The sequence below is a fragment of the Sesamum indicum genome, linkage group LG2 (assembly GCF_026168435.1).
Source record: "Sesamum indicum cultivar Baizhima isolate 11 linkage group LG2, ASM2616843v1, whole genome shotgun sequence".
Lineage (NCBI taxonomy): Eukaryota > Viridiplantae > Streptophyta > Magnoliopsida > Lamiales > Pedaliaceae > Sesamum > Sesamum indicum.
The window spans coordinates 20,958,625-20,983,529 of record NC_142658.1 but is presented as its reverse complement, the minus strand read 5'-3'; the positions used below and the strand labels follow the sequence as shown (position 1 = coordinate 20,983,529).

The following is a 24,905-nucleotide window of genomic DNA, read 5'->3' as shown; positions in this document are numbered from 1 at the left end:
GAAGCCTGAAACATCCCATAACATAAGTAGGAATAGCCTGAATAACAAATTTAATGAAACATCCCATAGCATAAGTAGGAATAGTCTGAATAACAAATTTGACCAACACCTCCCTACCCGCTTGAGAAAGGAGTTTCGCGTTCTTGCCAGTGATTCTCGCCCAAATCCTATCTCGGATGGTGGCAAATAGGTCCAGCTTAGAATGAGAAATTCTGGAAAGAAGGCCGGAATAACACGCCAACTTGTTCTCCCGCTTAATAGAAAAGCCCAACCACAATAAGAGAGCAAGTGTCCTCCTTCACGTTCCTACTAAACACGACTGAAGATTTTGAGACATTAATTTCCTATCCCAATGCTAGCCGGTATATCTCTAGAATGCCTTGAACTGCCCTCGTGCTCTCGAGAGAGGCTCCATAGAAAATTAACATGTTATCCGCAAAAAGGAGGTGGGAGATGGAAGGAGCAGCTCTACAAATGGACACCCCCTTAATCCGACCACCTCTGCTCCGCACTCCTTAACAACAAACTGAAAGATTCTGTACAAAGCAAGAATAAATATGGGAGAGATGGTCCCCCTGACGGAGTCCCTGCTCGGGAATAAGGGAACTAAATTGTTTGCCACCAAGCATAAAGGAAAAAGAAGACAGAGGAAACACAAAGCATAACTAAACGAATAAATGGGAGAGAAAAATCGAGTTTAACTATCACCTGCTCCAGGAAGGACTATTCAACCTTATAATAGGCCTTGCTAATATCGAGCTTGAGTGCCATCCAGCCCTGTCCTCCCCCGATTCTCGTATTTAAGAAGTGATTCAGTTCAAAAGCAAGTAAAATATTGTCAGTAATGAGACGATCAGAGACAAAAGCAGATTGAACCGGAGAAAAAATATCATTCAGAAAAACTTTCAGCCTATTTCCTGATATTTATTGGTCTAACCTTTTTATTTTTTAAACTATTTGCAATACCATAGCTGGTAAATTATATTTAACCCCATAAAACTATTATACTAATAATTCGGTATTGAGTAATAGTTGACAGAGAACAAATTTTAAAGTCAAATTTGTATATTTTCTACATGTATATATTCACAATTAATGAGAAACTATTCCTAATGTTAATTATCATCGTATCAAGTTTTCATCAAAGTATATTACCTACCAAAGGATTTGCAATCCAGAAATATATAACATATCGGTTCCTTCCTTTGAAACATTAATTAATTCTTGAAATCTCAAATTTAGGTTTCAAACAATATGTAGCTTGTAATTTTAATTTCACTATTTCTTGAGTTTCTATGACTTGATTTATTTCATTATTTTGAGCCTCGAATTAGCATTTAGTCCGCCCCACATAAATCTTATTATTTTCGATTTTATTCGATGATTTTTAGTATACAAAATTGGACGCTGTTTTTCCGGCAATATAATACGTCAATGTTCTTGCATGAATTCGCCCAATCAACTGATTGATTTCTTGTATTAATAGTTGACTCTGTATATTATATAGTATATACTGCTTACTCACAATGACTTCTTCACCCTGATTTTTTTTGCTCAACCAACGTACGTACCAATCTAAAATTTATAAATAATATAATTTAAGAAATATTTGCAATAACTTCTAATTTTATTGTAAATTAAACCGTAATAAAAGTTGAGTATTTTGAATACAAAAATAAAAAGTAAAAAGTTGGGTAAAAGAGATTATTTATTTATTTTGCAGAATTTTAAGTTTAGGATTTAGGGTATACGTGAAAATTAGACAAAAAATAAATTTTAGGACTAATTTTTCTAAAAAATAAGAAATAAAAAGTTAGGCTGTTAAAATATATGTTTTTATTTAAAAATTTTAATTATAACTACATTATATATTTAATTATTTATAATTAATATATATCAGTTATCGATATCAAATATATATAACTAATCGATAAATATTATTAATATTAAACCTTCAGCTATTATTCAAATAAATCAATAACCACACAAAGATGGAACTTGAAAGCCACAAATTTGTTGATTAAATTAGCTTTCGTTGACAACTTTTTTTTATTTTCAGAACTCCTAAAATTTAAAAAAAAAACACATAAACACAACATGATTGAGAATAATAGGGGTGGCCGTGATGCACAGGTTATCATTAAATAAACATGCTACCAAGACACAACAGCATTCGAAGCGCAAGCTTTGCTGGCGCAAAACAGCCCACTAGTTGGTGGCGGCGGAGAGTCCCACATACAGCTGTCGCCACCACCCACGGCGGCGGTTGTTGCCCACGCACTCTTGATAATGGGAAGAAAATGGGCGAGGATGCGTCTGGGAATTTGCTAAAACAACGTAAGACCAAAATGGAAAAGATTTGTTAATCTGAATCTTTATCAAGTTTGTGTAGAAACGAGTAAAATATTTATTGATTAAAGATAAGGAAATGGTGGAAATAGGATATATTTAATTAAATGCTGCCAAATCCTAAAAGATATAAATTAAGCAATTATTAATTACGGGATAATAGAAATCAAGTGGCCTTAGCCAGATACTAATTCGGTCTACCCATCCATCCCCACAACACCCAACAAAGCATGTGGCTCTTACGTGCTCGTAAGTAGCTGATAATTGCAAGGATAACAAATAATTAATCTAAATTTAGTTCTATATTTAATTTGATCAAACTTAGACTGTTTGGTTATAAAAGAATATGAATTGAGAAACCCCTTATGTATTTCAGAAAAGTTTATAATTTTATGACGCTTTACGTTTCAAATTTTACATAGTCGATTTCATAAATTTCGTAGACTTTGTAACATTTTACTATAAATTTGGGAAAGTATTAAAATATTTTAAAAGATTATAAAATAATCGAAATAGTGAGTTAAGACAAGTATTATGGTTAAGGTAGTTTGGGTTGTGGCTTCATAACATTAGGCAAGACTCTTAGGCTATTGAGGTCTCCAGTAGTTGAGGTTAGGTTCTACCTTTTTTCTTCATTTTATCTTTTAATTTCTTTCTTTTCATTAACCGCATGACATATTTGCAAATAAGATAATATTTATTATGAGCGTTTGTTTCCAATTGGACCTATCAATTTCCAAGGTAAACATAGCATATTCCTTGCAGCCTTGTTCGGGAAAGTTCATGTTTATTCTCCGCCCAATGAAAATCCTTTTACTTTCTTTGTCATGCTCCCACACTTCACCTTCGGTATCACACCCTAAAAATTGAGAGTGCATACAATACATTGGGATGTAAATTCTAAAATAAAAATAAAAATATAATCTTTTAAATTAAAAGGAAAAAAGTAATACTTCTATAATAAAATAATGCGATAATTACACCGCTTTCTTTCAAAATTTGATATAATTACATGTAGATGTTTTGTAGTCTGGTAAATTATATTTAGTACCTTAACATTTGTTTCAATATAACAAATAGGTTCTTTCACTATTCAAAATTTATCAAATTTGTTGGTATTCGTAAAAAAATTAAATAAAAATTCATATTTACCCCTATTCGACTATAAAAGATAGTTTCTTTAGAAAATTTTATTTACTTTGAAATAAGTTAATAATAAATCAATTAGAGATAAATGTAATTTTTTATTACTAATATTAACAGAATTGATATATTTTAATTAATGAAGAGATTTTTTATATGAAATAAAATAAATGTTAAAAATATTTAGGTATAATGATATTAAATTTGGTGGCGCTGTGATAATCTCCCTAAAAGAAAAGAGCGCGTGGGGGATTAGCATAGCCCCAACCATAATTGAACCTCGCAAAAAAAGGGTGGCAACTACCTGGCAACTCGCTCCCTCTCTTTATTTTTTCTCCATCATTCTCACATGAAATGATAGCCGTTTCGTTTTTTCTCACTTCTTTCCCCCAAATTTCCTTTTCTTCTTCTACTCCCAAATTCTTCAATCACTCTGTCATTTTCCCTCCCCCAAGACTACTGTTGCAGTCAAATTTCCTAAACCCTAGCAAAATATTTCTTATGTCCGCTACCCAACAAAATCTTGATCCATTGTATTCGCTAGTGTTTGCATTTTGCTTGTAGCGGTGGCCTAATGAGTGACTCTCGCTCTTCCTCCTCGTCTTCTTCCTCCTATGACTCCGCCGTCGGACCTTCGGAAGCGGTAGGACATGTTGCTTCTGTTTTGTGCCTTTTCGAGCGTGAGTTTTGATTATTTGAGAGTTTGCTGAAATTTCAATTTCCTTGCGTTTCTGGCGAGTGCCGTCGCAGGTCAAATCGTTTTCTTTTTTCTTTCTTGGGATGATCGGCGAGTTGATCAAAGTCTTTTTTTTTTTCCTTTTAATTGTTTTTGCTTTTGTTTCGCCTAAAATGGTCGTTCTTTGATCACCTTGTCTCCGTTTAAAAACTTTGGATGAAATAATTAAATTTACAACCTTTTGGAAAGTTATGCTTTGACTTGCTGTTCCCTGATTATCCAAGGCGCTAAAAACTCGGAAGAGTTCGAATTTGCTCTATAAATTTAACTTACTGCCGGACTGCATATTGTTGCCTGCAACAAGGAAAGCAGCGGGTTGGTGTGGGAGAATGTTGTCGAAGTTTATGGTTTCGATATCACTTGTTAAGTTTAGTTTAAATAAAAAACCAAACTTTTGGTGGATCCAAGTCAACTCTGTTAAAGTAGGGTCAAATGGTGACTTGTGATCTAAGCTTGGTGAAAACTTTGGATATAAGCTATATAATATATTGAATTTCTAGTGTGCATCAAATACTTGCTGGAGGCACAAATTAGGATAATTATGTAACAGAGATTTTTTTTTATTCATTTATGTGAATCATGTTGCAAAAATGAATTGCAGAATATTGTCGGGAGTCATTCGTCTTCTCAGGGAATCTCTCCAATGGTGTCTCGTCACTGGCGGGATGTATTCTGGTTGCTCATATTTTTGGCACATTTGATTGTGGTAGGTTTTGTTCTTGGGGTTTTTGGGCTAAATAGGTTTAAGCAACCAGATAGGTTGAACATTGATAGGTATACAATGGGGTTTCTTGAGAACAAGGATGGTTTAACTGAAGACTACTGGCCATTGTATGCTGTCGCCAGTGGAGTTGGAGCAGTTCTGGGTTGGACTTGGTTGTTGTTGCTGGGTTCACGGGCAAATCAAATGATGAAGTTCTCAGTTCACATTTTGACTACATATCTTGCTGTCATCAGTGTGCTGTGTTTTTGGGTCGAGCAGTTTTTCTGGGGTGTTGCATTTGCTATAGGTGCTGCATTGCAATTCTTGTATGTTATATCTGTCATCGACAGGTAAGTGCTGTCACCTTTTCTGGTTGATGTATTTGAGTTTAATTTTAGATCATGTTTATGGGTGAAATAAGTGCTTGATTTAGAATAACCATGATCGATAGCTTTTAACATCATCTTTTAGTTGACTTCAGATGCTTTGTGAAAAACAGAGACCTGATTTGTTGAGAAAAGTTATCTGAGAGAATGATCTTTTTGCCCCATTCGCTTTTCTCTGACTCGCATATTCCCGTAGGCTTCCGTTTACTATGCTGGTGCTACAAAGAGCAGTGAAGATGGTATGGAACCTTCCCGAGGTCAGAAGAGTGGCTTGCATTTTTATGCTAGTAATGCTTTTATGGCTAGCTCTGTGGTCTTTCGGTGCTGCTGGGGTTGTGGCTTTAGGCATTGGTGATGGTGGTCGCTGGTGGCTTCTTGTGGTGAGCTGGCAAGTTTTTGCTCTGCATATCATGTTTCATAGGAAGTATTGCAACATAGTTGCTATCACTACTCATCTTAGAACATGAACATAGTGCTGTCACTTGCATGCACAGGTGCTTTGTGTGAGCTTGTTTTGGACTGGTGCAGTTCTCTGTAATGTGGTGCATGTTGTAGTTTCGGGTATGGTTTTTCTTGTCCTTATTCATGGTGGTCGAGAAGCAACATCAATGCCTCCCAAACCAGTGATGAGTTCCTTGCAATACGCCATGACTACATCTTTTGGCAGCATATGCTATGGATCACTTTTTACAGCTGCTATACGAACACTACGGTGGGAGGTGAGCGCAAGATTAATTGGTCCGAGTATTAGTAATTTGTAATATAATCTTCAGTGAATAAGCACCTTAAAATGTTGTGTAATTTTCACTTTGAGTGCCACCTAACCACTGAAAACTTGTCTGGTGTATGTTACAGATTAGGGGATTAAGGTCAAAGATTGGCAGCAACGAGTGTCTGCTCTGTTGTGTTGATTTTCTGTTTCATCTAGTAGAGTTTTTGGTTCGCTGGTTCAACAAGTATGCTTATGTGCAGGTATTTGTTCAACCTTTATGGCACCAGCATCCATTTTATTGCCCCGTCATTTTATCATGGTTTCAAATTTTGAGAATAAGACAGAAGGATTAGAAATGGGCAATCATAAACTCATTCCAAAACACATGCTTGGTATAATTTAAGGTTAAAAAAACTCATTCATTCCCTTGGGAATGCCCATTACCTCAAGTATGGGATTAGGGGTCCCCACTATTACCCACGGTTTTAGCTATTCTGGATAAACTTGGAATAGATTATTTTTTATATTGCTAAATAACTTTTAATAAAATTATAATTACAAAGTTATATATTGTTTTAAAGACATTAAATACAATGAATATCAATATAAAAATATATAAATGTTATATCCAAATCTTTAAATATATGAAAATATCCAATATATATATTATAAATTTATAATTAATTTAACATTTCGAAATAATATTTCTTATGTAATGAGACTTTGTTTAGTTTTTTCTATTTTTTATTTTTTAAGTTTCATATTGTTTACATAAATGAGTATTGTGGAAATTTTGATTCAATTTCTTTTCTTATTCCGTTGGTATACCAAATATTGGAAAGACATACTAAAATCATTTTATTCCTACTTTTATTTGATTCCCACCTAAATTCCTTCCTACATACCAGTCACCCCCCTGTAAGATTTTACAATGGGTTGGAGCTGCTGATTTCTCTTGTTTTCATGTACGTCTTACTTGTGAAAGTTGATGGGGGTTGGAGATGCAGATTTGCATAACACACTAGTGGTTTTTTCATCCAGATTGCTGTCTATGGAAAAAGCTTTAATCATTCAGCAAAAGATGCCTGGGAGTTATTCCAATCAACAGGTGTTGAAGCACTGATAGCATATGACTGTTCAGGTGCTGTGTTATTCATGGGCACACTCTTGGGTGGACTCATAGCTGGAACATGTGCTGCAATTTGGACCAGGATCAAGCATCCTGAGAGGATAGTAATGGTCGGTTCTACTGCCATGTTGATGGGAATGATCTTGGTAAGAAGCTCATATTTCAAACCCCCTGTCAACCCCTGTTACCCCCCAAACCTCAACCTATAGACGCATCTGTTATGAATTTGGAATAAAATATAGTGCACTGGGAAACAAGAGAGAAATAAAGGGAAAAAGAAAATGCAAGATTCTGAGAAATAGGTGGTGAAGAAATTAATATCTCCTATGTCTACGGTTGCACAAGTTTATCTTATTATGATAGAGTAATCGTACAATTCCAACAGAAGGTTGCCCATTAATTAAATGTATAACTAGAGTGTTCTAGAACAGTGTAAAACAGAATACGAACACAAAGATGTTGCAAACTGTTGCTGGCTCAGTCACAGGTGTCCATTGGATTACAGGTTGGGCTAGCAATGGTAGTTGTGGAGAGTGCGGTGACATCTATATACATTTGTTACGCAGAAGACCCCTCCTTAATAAACAGGTGGGATTCCGCATTCTTCGCCCAGCTATCGGAAAAACTACACCAACGCCTACAGCACAGAAGCGCTCGGGCCAGAGAAGTATTGACCCATAGAGTAGATGAACAGGTACAAACAGCAGTCTAAACCATGTAGAAGATGCATAATGTAACTTGTTTTGTACATTTTCTCCTATTTTGCTTCTTTTTTTTAACCACTCTGTATCCAGTCAGTCCTCTTCTACATAGAATTAATTCCCAAGTTCAGATATTAATGATTGAGGCCCACAAATATTGTACAGGTAGCTCTCTGAAAATGGAAATTACACGCCGGTGAAATGGTTGGATAAGAAATAGAAATATGTACGACAAAAATTATTACATTAAAGTTAAGAACGACATTTCATTGACAAAAAATTGACCAATTGAGCACTGGGGGCTCCTCAATATCAATTTCCACACTGTTTCCGGTAACTTGGTTTGCTTGTGTTTTTCATTCCCAGTTTTCAGTACTTATATTTATGGAAAATACATTGATTTAACACCATATTTTTAATATAAAATATAATTTTATTAATTAATGAAAACATGCTCTTATTTTGTATGAAAACTTATATAAAATTGAACATACATATTTTTCAAAAACTGAAAATAAAAACGCAAACATAGAACTGAACATAATTTCAAAATAAAAGTTCTACACTAGAAATAGAGTTCCGAAACAAGAAAAAAGTAATAAATTGCGAAATACATTTTTCAATTGGGAGGAGTTTATAGTAATATACTGTGACCCAATAATTTTAGCAGAGGAAGCAGCTACATAAATATGTGAATGTGGTACCTAGTACTACTCTTTTCACCCTCCAAATTACCCACATCTGTGCTGCATGTAACTCCCTGACCTGACCTGACCCATCTTGCTAAATAAGAGGGTGTTTGGCTAAATTTTTTTGAAAATATCTTCGTAACATATTTTAGGAGCTCATAAAATATTGGATCTTATTTTAAAAATAAGCTCCCCAACCGTTTGGATAAAATAATAAGTTATTATTACTTGACATATTTTGTTTAAAAAACTTTTATAAATAGCACACATTAGTTTAATTCTAAATAAAAGTTTATAGATAATCTTTTTATAATAACAAGAAAAATGAAGAGTTATTACTAAAAAATTTGAATAAAAATAATATATGTACATACATGCTAGCGAATATTAATATAGAGATATAATTGATATTTTCTTTGTTAATGTAATGACTATTTCTAGTCATATTATTTATAATGCCTTCAACTTATATTTTTTTAGTATATATAATATTAATACCAAACTTATTTTTATTTAACTGTAATAATTTATTATTAAATACTGAAACATTTTTTTCCTTTCTGAATATTAGAATAATTAATAGTAAAAAAATCTTTAAATTTTAGAATGTGTATATGTGTGTGTGTGTGTGAGTGAGAGTGTATGAATCATGAACGGGGATATGTTTGTTTCTATAGAATGTTATAGAAAAAAAGTTAGAAAAATTAATTTTTTTTAAACAGCTTATAAGATCCAAGACGTTTTATTTTGAGATTTTATAATTTTTTTTAAAAAAATAACTAAATAAATATTTAGAACTTATAAACTCAAACATATTATAAGATATTCTGAAGAGTTCAATAGCTTAGCCAAGCACCCTCTAAATAATCAAAATCACGTCAGGATTAAAGTTATAATTTGTAATTTTTTTATTTCATGTTTTTATTCATTTATCTATTATACCCGCTAAATTCTACCATAACCACTTAGAGTTTGTTTGGTTGGAGTGAATAATAGAAGTAAAATGGATGTATAAAAAAAGTTTGGTCTTTGATTAGAAAGGATAATGAGGAAAGTAAAATTAGATGTTTATAAAATTCCTTTAGATTTCAATTTCGTTGTTGTCCAAAAGTGAGCGGAGAAATGAAAGTATAAAGCTAAAATGATAAATAGGTACACATTTTATTTAAATTGGAACACTTTATTTGAGGTCATTGACAGTAATTTTTATTTTATTTAAATTAAATAATTCCAATATTTATGTTGATGAATATTTTTATTAATAAAAAATATTTTTGTTTTTGTTGGTGAATGCTTTTATTAATAAAGTTTTTAAATTTTTTATATGCTAAATTATTTTAGTTTATAATCTAATACAAAATAAAGAGAACGAGTTAATTAGTAAAGTTATAAAAAATATTTTTTTTCTTTTTTATTTATTTTTTTCGTACTAAACAAGAAAATTATTTGAGATTTACTTATTTTTCAATCATAGCAAATAATTTGAAATAAAATTACTATCCTTTCCCTCCTTGTCTTTTCACTTTCCCTCCCATTTTCATCTTATTTGAACCAAAAGAACCCTTAATACAAGATTAATTAATTTTGAATTTAACTACAATTTATAATTGCATAAATTGAAATTATAAATCCAAACATAATACATAATTATTTAATCTAAAACCAATTATTACAAAATCAATCATCTCATAATCAATTATACAATTGTCAGCCAAATTGGATCTACAAAACTTTTATAGTTGAACTAAATAAATATTTGAACTATAGTATTATATTTAGACCAATTAAATGTTTTTTTTATATCAATAAATGTCCAATATGAAAGGTCAATTTATTTTTTAGATAAATTACATATCTTTTAACACTAGATTTAATTACGTAAAAACCACCTGCTCAAATACACTTTTTAAAGTTGTAATTATGATTTACTGAGACCAATATTTTAAAACCCAAATAATTTCTCGAACTAAAAAATTAAGTGGAATACGGGTCACTGGTTCAACTGTTGGACCAAATCGGACTAGTGACATCATTTTTATGTCATAAATAACTATTAATATTTTAAAAATAATATTAATATACTTAACCTCTCTTTTTTTAGAAAAAAATAATTCACTATTTTTCTTTGACATTAATAGTTCAATAGGGTATAGAATATAATAAAATAAATTTAAAAACAAACTTATAAAGATCAAATACAAAATAATACTATACACTTTTAAATTTAACAGAAAATCAGATACACTAAATTATCAGTTATAATCTAATAGAAATAGCAAAATTGATCTGAGAAGAGAAATTATGATTTTATATTTCGAAATAACATAAAATAATTAAACTTAATAAAAATTATCTCAGTTTAACATAAATAATGCACATTTTCAGAAATAATCTATTATCTTTTCAGAAATAATATAAAATTAGGGTATTTAACAGAAATAATATATTTTTGAGAAGCAAATTTAAAAATTTTATAATGCATTTTCACTTTATTGTTGACTCGATCGGTTCAATCAACCCAGTATCGGTTACATGGTTCACCTGTTGAACCATTGAGTTGAATAGTTTTCATGAAAAAAAAAAAGCAATTTTTTGGCTCATCTGTTTTTTTTTTTTTTTTGTTTCAATCAGCTCTTTTTGAGATCCGATTGGCGGTTCAGACGGTTTGACCGTTTGTCCCGGGCTGGGTTTTAAAACCTTGACAAAAACATCTGTTTGGGAGCTAGAACTTACAAATATGCCCCAAAGTTAAATTACATCAACACGCGTTTAAGAGATGTATTTATAATTATTTATAGAAGTTGAAAGGTAATTGTGTAATTAACCCGAATTTAAATTATTAATGTAACTTATCCTTTATTATATACAAAGGTAAATTATAAGAGGCTCCACTGAAATTTGTTTTAGTTACAAATACCTCATCGTTTTTTGAAAAATTACAAAAACGATCTTAAAATTCAAATATTTTGACAAATATTCTCTACAGCGAGCTGTCACAAGAGGTATTGTTAGAGTATTTATAATTTTTCAAATAACAATGGAGTATTTATTATAACTGTAGTAAATCTTAGCCATGCCTCTTGGTGATTGATTAAACTTTTTAGGTCACATTCATTTAATTTGATGGATATTTTTTGCAGATTAATTGGCAAATAAGCTGGTTTGAGATATACAAATATTTGGCACACTCGATTAGGGGTGACAACGGGGCGTGTTCGGGGCCGGTTTGGATGGACTCGAGACCCGCTTTGCCAACTTCGGAACGAACCCGGGACCTGTCTTGGTATAAAACCTGTAGGGGAGGGTCTAACCTGATGGACCTGGTTATATTTTTATTTTTTATTTATTGTACAAATATAGAAAAAAAATTCAATATCTCAATTATAAATAAATTTGTTTCTCAAATATTCAAGTCCAAAAATAAATTCTCAAATAAAAATAAATACAACATCATCATTCATCTTCTTTCTCGTCAAGAATTGTTAGATAAATTTATCAATTTTTCAACTTTTCAACTGTTGAACAAATACCTAACAATATACAAATAAAAGATATAATATTTTATTAATATTTATTCTACCAAAATAAAGTAAAAAAATATATAATTAAAATTTTACTTACCATTTACCTCATTCAACAACCAACAACGAGAACACATTAATACTTCCAAAGTAATATATATATATATATTATATTATCGGGTCGAGTTCGGGGCAGGTCTCTATGAATCCGAGACCCGCCCTGGACCCGGGTTGGTCCTAATTTTTAGGACCCGTTATCCACCCCTGCTAATATTTTTTAGATCCGAACCCACCCCATTAGGGACGGGTCCGGTTGGGTACGGGTCTAATTGCCACCCCTCCACTCAATTGTATTTATTTTCCTAAAATACCCTTTTTTGAGATTTTCTTTTTTTTTTCTTTTTTCTTTTTTGATTTGGGCAAAGCTGTCTAGTCTACAAAGTATAAATATACACAATATAAAAATATATGCTAATTAAGATACCTATTTCTACTTGTGCTTGCCTACCAAATAATTCTTGTTTCATTCTACCAATCAAGTCAGGTGGTGTACGTTAGTTGTGACATAATTTTAAATTCTGAATTACATTTTAAAAATCTCAAGAGAAACACGTTATAAATTTATGATGGTTATATTTTCTTGTTCCGACGTGAAAAAATTGAAATGATCCCTCGAAAAGCATAGCCGAAGGGAATCTCGGCCCGAAGGCGGTGGCGCGTGAGGGAGGATACATGTGGGGTGCGGTGGCAGGTGACGGTGCTGGCCCAGGGCATTTATCCTGCAGCCGGGGAACAGCCACGGTTTACATACTTGCACGTGGCCTTTCCAAGGCAAAACACTACGCATATAATTAATTCTCAATGAATTCCTCTCCTAACAAAATTAAATTATATTCCTACCTTTCAATGGCCATTCCAAGTGACCCCCTATTCATCACTGCACCTTTTTGCTCTGCTCTCCACCCAAATTTTGTCACTCACTCCAGTTATTTTGAAACGGTAATTATATAATTATATTAATATAATTATAAATTTCAATAAAAATACATAAAGCAAAATAAATATTCCTCAATTCAATAAATTCGAACAAAGGATCTCAATTTTATTTGTTCTCTAAATGATTGATATAAGTTTGATGGGCAGGTGTAGGATTTCATCAAATTGGCAGTGTTGCATTTTCGTATAAAATATATAAGTCAAAAAAATAAACATGGAGGGAACATTATATTATATTATATCATATGTTATGGAAATCTATCTTCAAATTTATAAATTAGAAGAGGGGAGTGGTAAGTGGTACGTACAAAATAATAATAAAGCAATGAATAGACAATGAATCAAAGAAAAGAACTAGACAGAATGAGACAGAGGGAGCGCTGCACTGCAGCATCATCATGTCCTTCACATTGACCCCCACCCCCATGAATATATACAATCTACACACACACACACACACACTAGAATTAAATCCAAAGCAGAAATTTGGAATCATGTATGGCACTGATACTTGTGGATGCTAACATGTGTGCCGATACGTATGCTTATACCACTATGTTCGGCACTTGACCTCCACGCTGCTAAAGACTACTGCAATAATCCATCCATCCTTAAAGCCCCAGGGCCAGCGGTAGCGGTGAGAAATATATCTCGTACCTCCATTTACACCACTATACTGTCCATCTTCTGCTGCTGTGATATGATCTGCTTCTAGCCACTCCCACAAACACACGCAGTGCAGGGTGTGATAGAGCGGAAACATGAAGCCATCTCTCACCAACTTTGATGACGTCTATGGCCATTCCCAGCAACCCTTTAACCTGAGGTGCTCAGAAAATTAAGTTACTTCCGTTTCTTGTTTCTTTCTTTAATTGTGTGTAGTTTGCATGCTGTCGTTTTGTCGCTGGTTTTCTTGTTTATGGTTTGTCAAGCTATATGTGTTCTTTTCTTTCTTGCATGTGTTTATGAGGGATGTACGTGTTTTATTGTATATGCATGTAGGGGTGATGACAGTGGGGTTAACGGGGCACGTGTTGCGGATCTTGGAGAGCTTGAACAGTCTGCTGGGATTGGATTCTTGGATGCTGTTAATTTGAGCAGAAGTAAGGTTTTTCACCCTCAGCGGAGTTAAATTGCACGGCATATGTTACTTCTCTCTCTCTCTCTCCCCCCTTTCTCTTTCTAACATAGTGGCATTTTGCAAACTTATGGTTGTCTCAGTATACAATGGCATGAAGGCAAGCAATGTCTCAGTTGTGTGTAATAACTCCCAGTTTGGTGGATTCACCAATGTAAGTCTTTTCCTTTAATCTTCAGACTAAATTTGATGGTGTGAATGTGTTGTTAATTTCTCTGAAAGTACTGTGTTTGTTTTACAGAGTTTGGTACCTTCAGGAGAGATGGGGTCATCAGGTGGAGGAGTAGACACAGTGCAGTGTACGGTGCAAAAGGGTGGAACAATGGGGTTTGGAGGGTCAAATGGAAGTGAAAACATCGAGAACTGGGGAGATATGGGGGTGGTAGCAGATCGCAGCCAACAGAGAGAAACTTCAACAGATACTGATGACAAAATTCTGGTCTTAATTTCTCGACTGTCTTTGCCGTCTTCAATTCTTGGAATTTCTTCTTGTCAAGAATTCCCATGTTTGGTGATTCTTAAAATTTTGAGTGAAATAATGAATTCCAAGTAGTTAATTACAGGTACTAATTTTGTTTCTAGTTCTAGGTGCTTAAATAGTTAGTCCGTGCAAGAGACCCGTAGGTTCCTGTATCTTTTCTTTCCATGTTTTCTACTGCATATTTCTTTGCTTTCTTTGTGCAAGTCCACAAGAAACCATGATCTGGAAAATGAGTGGTGTTTGCTGCTTGTTTCGGAAATTATCATAATGAATTCTCTGGAAGTTATTATATGTCCCCAAAGTAACTCATGAGTCAGCTGAAAGGACATATACTGTACTCTTCTGAATAGGTCGTTAATATTGGGGCCATTAATGTATGGAACATAGTGGGAAACCTTTAATCTCTATCCATGTTGTTTTTATTTGTGTTTGTTGCATTAGATCAAAAACTATACTTCAATTTTCAGTTGGCCGTGTTATATATTTATGATTTGGTTACACATTTTAGTTCACTGGAGTTCATCATCAAAGATTGATAGTTGTGGATTCTATAGACCAGACCAGGCAGAGAATCGGAGATCATAAGGTGGTTGTTTTCTACAGCTTTTGTCTCACTTCTTTCATGAACTATTCAGTTATCTGCAAGTGATTTTTGTTCTCTTTGGTTCAGGCACTTCGCAGACTGGCTCAGAACCGTGAAGCTGCAAAGAAGAGTCGAATGAGAAAGAAGGTACCAATTGTAAATCTCTCTGAATTTGTTATGTTATCTTTTGTGAACAAGAGATTATACTGGGAAATTAAGTCATTGTTTCACCGAGTTTGTCTCTGCTTCAGTTTTATGATATACATGGAACAACTTTGCACCTAGTCCATCAAATATGGTACCATGATGTAGTGATTAATAGACAATTTCCCAGTGAATATGTTTTGGATTTGGATGTAGGCGTACGTTCAACAGCTCGAGAACAGTGGGAAAAGGCTTGCACAGCTGGAGCAGGACATCAAAAGAGCACGGCAGCAGGTGATTTCTCTATATCAAATGTATTATCTTACCTATAAGCTAGAAGATGGTGATACATGCCATGATTTTGTTAATCCCAAGCGAGTCTTGATTTAGGACTTTGTCCCTTATTGTGATCATTCGGAACAAATTATGTAACATTGTAATGGTTAGCATATAGAAGTTCCTTAGTGCAATGCTGGAACTCTTCAATGTTAAAAGGAAGTTTTTTCAATGTCCTAAGGACTCATAATGTCATAATAAACACAGCAATAAGTTTCAATGTCTAGCTGCAACACTTAACTGAATATTATCTTGTTAGTATCTGCAACTTTGTCATCAACAACTGACCCTCCTTAGCGCCTAAATGCAGGGTATCTCCATTGCATCTGGATTTTCAGGAGATGAGATTCATTCTATGGGTGGGAGTGGTGAGATATCTTCATAGTGCTTGGATTCGTTTTCTGAGTGTTTTGTGGAGATAGAAAGAGAAAAATAAAAATAAATAAGTGTGTGTTAGAGATAGTATGTATGTTTGGATTTGTTTTTGTAGATCATTTAAAATAAGTATTGTATGTTTAATGTTGTGTTTTGGGAGACAAAAATTACTATTCATTGTCAAATCATGTCTTTTTTATATATATTTATGTATATGTGTGTGTATATATGTGTATGTATTAATGCTAAACAATTAAAAATACCTAGATAAGGTGCTTTTAAATGATAATAAACATTGGGTATATTTTGATTTGTTTTGAAAATAATTTAAAAATGAAAACAAATATAGTGCTTGGGGTTACTACTTTTTTTTAAAACTTATAGAAACTATAGCTTAGTGCTTGATGGTAATGCCTTTCAGTTGAGATAAATCCATGAATGGTCGATGCTCCATTTCGTTAACTTTGTGATGACGTCTGTAGGATCTATGGCATTCGACATAGACTATGCACGCTGGTTGGATGAACATCAACGACTCATTAACAATCTGAGAACAGCTGTAAATTCTCATGTGACCGACAGTGAATTGCAGCTTCTTGTTGACGGGGTGATGTCCCATTATGACGAAATATTCCGGCTCAAGAGCTCAGGTGCAAAATCGGACATATTTCATATTCTCTCCGGTGTGTGGAAATCGCCTGCTGAAAGGTGTTTGATGTGGTTGGGGGGATCTCGCTCGTCTGAGGTTCTCAAGGTGGTCCAATATTTCATTTACTACTTATTTGAGTTATACCGAAAGACTTGCTTCATCAACCCAATCCTACTTTTTTTAATCTCAGGTACTCGGAAACCAAATCGAGCCGTTAACAGAACAACAGCTTGTTGGCATTTTTAATCTACAGCAATCATCCCAACAAGCTGAGGATGCTTTATCCCAAGGAATGGAAGCTTTACAACAATCACTTGTGGAGACACTCTCCTCCAGCTCTGTTGGTCCTCGTAGTTCTGAAAATGTTGCTGATTACATGGGACAAATGGCAGCTGCAATGAGCAAACTAGCAACACTCGAGAATTTCCTTCATCAGGTATATCCCATAATGTTTCATGATATCTTAGCATCCAAGAATGCAGCAGCCAGCTGTGACAAGTTGTAATAAGGCCAGTATGCCTGCTCTTTGACAGGCTGACCTTCTCAGACTGCAAACCTTACAACAACTGCGACGAATCTTGACTGCACGTCAAGCTGCCCGTGCTCTTCTTGCCATCAACGATTACAAGTCGAGGCTCCGAGCTCTGAGTTCTTTATGGCTAGCACGTCCGAGAGGATGACAGTAGCCTTTTTCTGCAGTATTTGTCTTAATATGACCAGATGCCCATGCAAATTGATGACAATTGGGTCAATGTAAGTATGCCTTCTGAGACAGTACTAGGTGAATCTTTTGCTGTACCTAGGAAATGTTTATACAGGCAATTAATTAATTTCTTACCACTATGAGAAAATGTCATGAATTATATGATAACAATCACCCCTGAAAAGGAGTTGATTTTAGGTTGTAGTATTACTACCAGAAATTCCTGTTCAACCTTTTATGGCATACCAAAACTAACACCATCCCATTAATGCGCTTACACATTAATACAAACTTCCAAGATCAGTGCTACCACAGATATTTCATTTACATGCATTTACATTAGCTGAACAGTGAATAAAATATTCACATCCTTTGTTGAAATAAAAAAAAAAAAAAAAGACCCAATAATTACATAGACACCCATTGTAGTTTGAGTGTCTTACACAGAAGTTCCTTCAATTTTAAAAAGTTACACAAGCACCCCCTGCAACTTCCTCTCTGCCATTCAATTTTAAGACCTATAACGTAAACTACGAGTGAAGGGGATACTCTAGCCTTTAAATCGAGGATATCTTTTTGTAATATGACAAAACTTTAAGGGTGATGCTCAGTTTGTCTTCTCCACCCTCTTGTATGTTCTTCCTTTCTCGTTCTTCTTCCTCCCTTCAGCCATATCCCAAGAACAGACTTGTCAATAACAGAACATGTAAAGTAATCTGTAAACCACAAATATTTAATATGTAAGAACAACATACTTGATCTATTTTTCCTTTGAACAGTTTGTGGTATGAAAACTCCTGTCCCATTTCCACTTCTCCACAAGTTCAACATCCACGCAGGTGCTGCAGCACAATCCTCCTTATTCCCTGGCCAATTGTAATAGCATCTAGGCAGTCGAACACTACACGGTCCGGTATGCAGGCCTTGTTTTCGGCCTTGTAGAATGTTGTTCTCATATGCATCTTCATCATCTTCAGCTGTCAACTGCAAGACTTGCTTCCTTAATTCATCATAGAAAACATCATCGTCCTCTTCAAGGTATTGGTCGGACGAGTAAACCTTTGTTGTGTGCTTTTCTTGTCGTAGGTAGCCACGAAAATCCATATTGTGGAGGAACTGGGAACTGATGCTTGATGCTGGCAATGGCATATCTGTCTGATCTTATATAGTTAAAGGCCGGACAAGGGAAGAGGTTACTTTGATTGTGGTCAATGTTGAAGGGCATGCATTGGAAATGGTCTTGTAAGAGGCTGTCAAGTGGCAGCAAATGCAAAGAATATATGCCTGTGTTTGGATTTTAGTGCTCATAGTTAATGTTCGTGTATCAGTTTTTCTTACATTGAATTTTCCAGGACAATAAGGCCTTATTTGGGTATATTCCGCGTTGATTGCTTTTAAGCCCTCTGGAAGACTGCAGTCCATTCACATTTCTTTCTCTTTGACTCCTTTTAATTACTTCTCGATTGAAAGACAATTTTACCCTTGGATTACTCTAAATTTAGGTGCAGCAGAATGAAATTCGAACACAAGGGTACTACAAGTGGCAAGTTAAATGTATTTTACTAGAAGGTTATGTCGGTCCTAGCGAGGATTCATAAACAAGTTTGAGGTTATGGATGTGTTGGTACGTGCTCACTTTGATTGAATGTTTGTTTCATTTTATACGAATTATTATAATTTATTTATAGTCGTATTGATGTATTTGTTAAATTGAGTATTAATATAATTTTTTGTTTACTATTTTAGTATATAAATGTATTGATTGAATGGGTATGATGCTAAAACAAAAAAATTGGCCTGAAGTCATTTTCAATCGAGTAGTCAACATTGTCAACTGCTACATATTTTAGGTAATTTTCATAGTACGATAATATGCACTAAACATAGTTAATAGGCGCCAAATTTATAGTTGACAAATAAAATAGGCCATCGAGTCATCAAGCTTCGTAGTGACATTTGGATGGTATGAGTGCTAATTAAACAACAATTTGACAGCTATTTTCAACTTGATTAAATCATCTGGTTTCAATTTTCAAACCATCAAATTCTTGAATCCGAACCCTGCTGATTAGAAGTTTCTTTTCCGACAGGAAGAACTTTTAGTCAGAATTTTGCACTCTTTCTACTGTATCTTGATTGGAGGAGAAGTCCTAAATATGAGAGAGAAACAATGGTAAGTTCGTGTTGTACTAACCTCTACCTTCGTAGTCATACATATGTGTATAAATCAGACATGAACAATACGTGTTGTATTTTGAACAACCTTATCAAAACCTAATCCTGATCGAATGTGCAGTTCTTGGCAAAATAGAGAAGGCTAGTGAAATCACACATGACAACACAAATCTTTGTACTGAATATTCATGAAATTTCATTATTGAAGTAACTCACAAGTATCACAAAACAGAGGGGCAATTTCGAATACAAAAAACACAGTGGTAGACACAAGTTGAGCACGTTGGATGACAGAAAATGTGGATGTTGTGCAGCCCAAGACAACAACAAATGAAGTACAAAGTTTCTTTCTTTCTGGCAGGTGCAACAAGACTGAGCAATGCTCCACCATCTAATTCCATTTTTTTCACATCTTTGGCATTTCCGGTTGTTGAAAATCCCACCTGCACAACTCCAAAAGTCAATAATACTATAAACATGCTAATTTCGTAAGAGTGTTATCCTATGAGCCAAAAGTAACGAAGAATTACGATAGACATCGTCAATTTACTAAAATGATTTAATTCTGGGCATCAAACGAAAGTCCTGTACTGATTTGTTCTTCACATATCATTACTAATTAAAGGCAGAGGAGACAGAGAATGAACACGGCTAAGATTCATAGAAGGTCCTGGCTTCATTAGGCGTATAAATCAGCTGAAAAAAGCTTCAATTACCTGTCAGACTAGAAATGCTGGAGCTCAGATTATTGATCTGGGGGATAAATAGACAGCTTAAATCCGGTGCCTCTTGTGCTTTGCTCGACTTGCATCTGTTTTTTCTTCTCCTGAATTATTCTAGCAGAAGCAGCTGCTGATCTGGTGGTGCAGTAGAGTTCCACTAGCTGGAGGCTTGAAATATCTGCAAAACCTGATGGGAGTGCTTCAAGGCTACTGCAATGTTTAATAAAAAGATGTTTAAGTCTGGGAAAGTGACGAGCCGAAGCATTCCAAGAAACTAAGTCACTCCTTCCAATATGCAAAATTCTGAGAGCTCGGAAACCCCCATCCTCCGGCTGCCACCACTCCCCTTTGAATGCATTATCTTTCAATTTAAGGATTTCAAGGTTTTCCAACATTCCCAGGGTCGACATGTCATTCCAATCAAGTAAGGTATCCGATAAAGTAAGTTTCTTCAGCTTTGGAGGAAATTTATACCTCTGCGGAAGGTTAGTCAATTTTCCTTCAGAAGGTGGGCGAGGAAATACATCGTTCAGTAGCTTTAAATTTTCAAGATGACTCAATTTCCCCAAACTATCAAACAACATACTTCCGCTCTTGTTTTCCAGAAGTTTAGCCAACTGACCACGAATGCCCAAAACTTTCAGGTTAGGAGCCCGAGCAAACACATCTTCCGTGCAACTTTCAGGTGATACAGTCGAAAGTGTTTGTAGGCTCCCAATCATCAGAGCATCATCTTTACTTTTTCTTGATTTGGAAAGAGGACCTGGCAAAGCTGTGGATGCATTTGTTTTTAAGTGTCTTAACTGAATCATCTTCCATATGTCTGCTTTAATTTCAAGGGTACGTGAAGATGTTACAATGACAAGAGTTTGAATATTCCAGAGGGAGGAGAAGGCCACAGGTAGAACCTTGAAATTACTAGAAAGAACAATATACCTCAAATGAACCAGTTGAGTAAGATCAGTTGGGAAACGCGTGAAAATGATAGATTTAGCATCTAATACTCTAAGCAGTTTAAATGCTCCAGGGATGGATGAAATGTGCTCTGCTTGTAAGATTGTTTCCTCATTGGAGAAACACAAGAAGGAACGAACACGTGGACCAACTGGTTTTGTGGAAATGTAGTTCAAAACACGGGAATGAATGCAAAGGCGACGGTACCTTTCTAAGGCAGGGTTGGAAGACATGTAGGTACATTGATCAAAATTCTTAATTTCTTGGAAAAAGTTCTCTTCTTTCGCTTCCTTCGTGCAAAATTCATGCAGCATGTCATGAATACGGCATGTTTTAATTTTACCATTTGATCTGTACAGTCCTACCATCACTAAATTCCTGTTGACAAGATCCTCTAAGTACTCCTCTCCAATGTCCTCCAAGCTCATTTCCTCCTTCTGCTGTATGAACCCCTCAGCAATCCACAAGCGAACCAGTTTCCACACTGGAATCTCACAGTCTTCAGGGAACATCCCGAAGTAGATAAAGCATGCTTTTAAATGGTAAGGTAGGTGATTGTAACTTAGAGCTATAAAATTGTCCATACGTTTCTCCTGGTCCATGGCAATATATGCATCAACACTTTTAGCAACTTGCTCCCACCAGTCTGTTCCTTTTTGTAGCAGAATCCCTCCAATTACCACTATTGCAAGTGGTAGCCCACGACATTCATTGGCTATATGCTTTCCGTCTTTAACTAACTCCTCCGGGCAGTTCTCTGCACCTAGTGCCCTTCTTTGGAGTAACCTCCAACTCTCATCAGGCGTTAGAAAACGCAAATTATGAGGTTCCCTGCTGGGATTAGCATGCCTAGCAACTCTCTTAATACGACTAGTTATCAATATTCTACTCCGCTTGTTGTTCTTAGGGAAGGCAACCTTGAGATCATTCCAGGCCTCTTCGCTCCAAACATCATCCATGACGATCAAATATTTTCCTTTCTCCAAAATTCTACAGAGCTCTTTAGCCAAATTTTCATCATTCATCTTATACATGGAATCAGTAAGTTGGGTGAAATTACTCAGAATATTAAGGAAGACTTCCTTTCTGCTATAATCTTGAGAAATATAAATCCATGCACGACTATAGAACTCATATTCAATTTTGGGATCACGATAAATCATTTTAGCCAGTGTTGTCTTACCAAGGCCAGGCATCCCAACAATTGAGATAACTTCTAGTTCATCAGATCCTCCAGTGAGAAGATTGATCACTTTTTCTGCCTCATCTTCAAAACCCACAACATTGTCTTCTTCAACTATAGGAGGCTGCATCATAGTGAAGAAAAACTTAGACCATGAAATGAAAATGACAAGATAATGCATATATAATATAAGATGAATAATGTAAACTTCAGAGCACAACAGTCCTGATGTATTTCAATGTTCATCTCCAATACTCTAAATATGTCAAAATCGTTCACAAGGAAACTCAAGGGGCGTCCAATAAGACTTTGGTATACTGAAGACAAGAGCTTAACTGAGCTTTAATCTGAATATCGAATGAGGAACGAAAACATAAAACTGATTACCAACATTCTCATGGCAATGGATGACAATAGGTGAGTAAAACCCTACAAGTAGACCTCAAATGTTTATCAGCAAATGATCAATATCTTTATCAAAATCTTGTGCATGAAAATAATTTCCCCAGTGTTCAGTTAGAAAAGAACATGTCTTAGTGAATGTCGAGTGGCAGCCACAGGAGCAGCAGTAGATGTTAAGTCGAAGTTCTTGTTCCGGGACACATGAAAATACTGTTGTCTCCTCCAAAAAGATTGTAAGATAATCAGATTTTTCAACACTACAGTTAAACAAAGAACTTAGAGTCCTCCGGAAAGATAACGGTACCAGAACAAGTGTATTCCATCATGCTTTATTGGTTCACGCAGTTGACTTTGCATGATGACCAACAAAACTTCTACTATGCTCAAAAATACCATTTGAAGATATCTATGTGTTGATATACACAAACATATGACATGATCTCAAAAATCTAAACTTAGTAAACCATCATCAGACTTAAAAAATCCAGATGCAACATTGAAAAATCAAACACAACTAGCTCCATGCTTGACAGTAGATAGCAAAGAGAAAGGCAAGGCCTCTATTAAAACTTTTTGCTTTACCTTTTTCTCTTTAGTTCCTCTGTCAGCTCCATCACCAACGTGGAGAGCTTCAAACCCAAACTTCTTGTTCTCATAAATATCCTTCACCTTTGCCCTGATCTGCTCAATATCCTTGGCCACGCTCCGGAGCTTCGCCGGATAATCGAATATGTGGAAAGCTTTCTCGATATGCTTCCGGGCCTTGTGCACAGCCGCGTGGGCCACAAACGTATCAATGGCATCTTCAGCCTCGTAAACCACGTCTCTGATCTGCTTCACCAGTTCCTTCAAAGTCTCATGCTTGCTGCGCTTCTCCGTGGAGTCCTTGAGGAAAGCTTTGAACAAGCTGAGATCGTTGTACAGGAACTCAACCTGGACCTTGATGTCGAGAATCAGGTTGGCGTTGTAGAGAAGCAGCTGCTTGAGGTTCTCCAGTAGAAATTCGACAGCGGCGTCCGCCATCGTATCTCAGCGGCTCTTCTTCAAACACTTATTGTTCCCCGGAACTTCTACATGCTGGAGTTTCAGACAATGGAATGGGAATTTGGGATTGAAGTTTTTGGAGAGTTGACCCGATTACTAAACTGGGTCTTCTTCAGCTGTCTTCATTCCTCTCCATCAGCGATCAGCAAGAATACTTGAAAATATCTATTTTTCCTAATTCTATTTTAAATTAATTCACAATATTTTTCTTTAAGAAAAAAGAAAAGAAAAGCGAATGGACAAATTAAATACCCATTAATTATTAATTTTTGCCAAACATTAAAAGGCTAAATTACAACTTACACCTCCCGTATATATATATCATAATTACAATACCTTTTTTGTTTAGGAAAAACTACATTTTTTGTATCATACAATAGAAGACATTATATTTTTGGTCTCATATTTTATAAAAATAGCATGTTTAATAAATTATAGCATTTGGGACAAAAATGCTATAGCTTTTTAACTTATGGACCAAATGTGCCATAATTTTTTATTTTATGGAATCTAAAATGCTATAACTTTTTACATTATGAGATAAAATGTGTTAAACTCGTAAACTATGATATCAAAAGTACAATACTTTCTTTTGTTATTTGAAAAATTATAAATACCTTTGAATTTAAGGTTTATAAGTCTGTTCCAGTAGCTTTTGTTATGTTTTCATCTAATTTTGGTGGTACTAATCAAAGTATTATTTTAAATTATAAATTATATTTTTTTTAAAAAATTAAAGTATTTTTATGAACTAATAGTAATGTCTATTTCATTATTTCGAAATTGGGTAATTATTTTTTATTTGAGAAAGTATTTAAAAATTTTAAATAATAAAAAGGTATTTCTTAGTTTTTTTTTTAAGTAATAGTGATGAATTATTATTAATTGAAATAAATTGATTTACGATTATTCATGTTCGGATATCAATATTTAACAAACTATTATTACAGT

At 34.6% G+C, this 24,905-nt stretch overlaps 4 protein-coding genes and 1 long non-coding RNA gene across 8 annotated transcripts; 2 read left to right on the top strand and 3 right to left on the bottom strand.

The window, feature by feature from the left end:
* On the bottom strand, positions 1–1,013 carry LOC148789268 (uncharacterized). Of its 2 annotated transcripts, none has more exons than XR_016064029.1 (2): positions 709–1,013; positions 1–587 (listed from the first exon to the last, which is right to left on the bottom strand). It is a non-coding gene; the product is annotated as an uncharacterized LOC148789268 (long non-coding RNA). The 2 variants fall into 2 exon arrangements; XR_016064030.1 differs by having other exon boundaries at positions 1–536.
* Positions 1,014–3,790: 2,777 nt separating this feature from the next.
* Positions 3,791–7,997, top strand: LOC105156404 (uncharacterized). The gene is made up of 7 exons (XM_011072524.3): positions 3,791–4,135; positions 4,830–5,281; positions 5,514–5,697; positions 5,812–6,036; positions 6,173–6,289; positions 7,071–7,304; positions 7,664–7,997. Exons 1-7 carry the CDS (start codon positions 4,067–4,069, stop codon positions 7,868–7,870), a joined length of 1,488 nt encoding a protein of 495 aa, XP_011070826.1. The 5' UTR covers positions 3,791–4,066; the 3' UTR covers positions 7,871–7,997.
* A 5,443-nt stretch (positions 7,998–13,440) lies between these two features.
* On the top strand, positions 13,441–18,701 carry LOC105156402 (transcription factor HBP-1b(c38)). Of its 3 annotated transcripts, none has more exons than XM_088877727.1 (12): positions 13,441–13,891; positions 14,068–14,168; positions 14,287–14,357; positions 14,445–14,642; positions 15,193–15,270; positions 15,355–15,414; positions 15,628–15,705; positions 16,058–16,115; positions 16,605–16,876; positions 16,962–17,207; positions 17,319–17,524; positions 18,561–18,701. In XM_088877727.1, exons 1-12 carry the CDS (start codon positions 13,827–13,829, stop codon positions 18,562–18,564), a joined length of 1,437 nt encoding a protein of 478 aa, XP_088733853.1. In that variant the 5' UTR covers positions 13,441–13,826; the 3' UTR covers positions 18,565–18,701. The 3 variants fall into 3 exon arrangements, 2 of the variants coding, with proteins under 2 accessions (XP_088733853.1, XP_020554921.1); XR_016064034.1 differs by having other exon boundaries at positions 13,446–13,891; positions 17,305–17,524; XM_020699262.2 differs by lacking the exon at positions 18,561–18,701 and having other exon boundaries at positions 13,446–13,891; positions 17,305–17,611.
* Positions 17,756–18,623, bottom strand: LOC105156403 (uncharacterized). The gene is made up of 2 exons (XM_011072523.3): positions 18,230–18,623; positions 17,756–18,137 (listed from the first exon to the last, which is right to left on the bottom strand). Exons 1-2 carry the CDS (start codon positions 18,621–18,623, stop codon positions 18,082–18,084), a joined length of 450 nt encoding a protein of 149 aa, XP_011070825.1. The 3' UTR covers positions 17,756–18,081.
* Positions 18,702–19,821: 1,120 nt separating the features above from the next.
* LOC105156401 (putative late blight resistance protein homolog R1B-17) lies at positions 19,822–24,124 on the bottom strand. The gene is made up of 3 exons (XM_011072521.3): positions 23,493–24,124; positions 20,366–22,632; positions 19,822–20,092 (listed from the first exon to the last, which is right to left on the bottom strand). Exons 1-2 carry the CDS (start codon positions 23,931–23,933, stop codon positions 20,395–20,397), a joined length of 2,679 nt encoding a protein of 892 aa, XP_011070823.1. The 5' UTR covers positions 23,934–24,124; the 3' UTR covers positions 19,822–20,092; positions 20,366–20,394.
* Between the last annotated feature and the right edge of the window lie 781 nt (positions 24,125–24,905).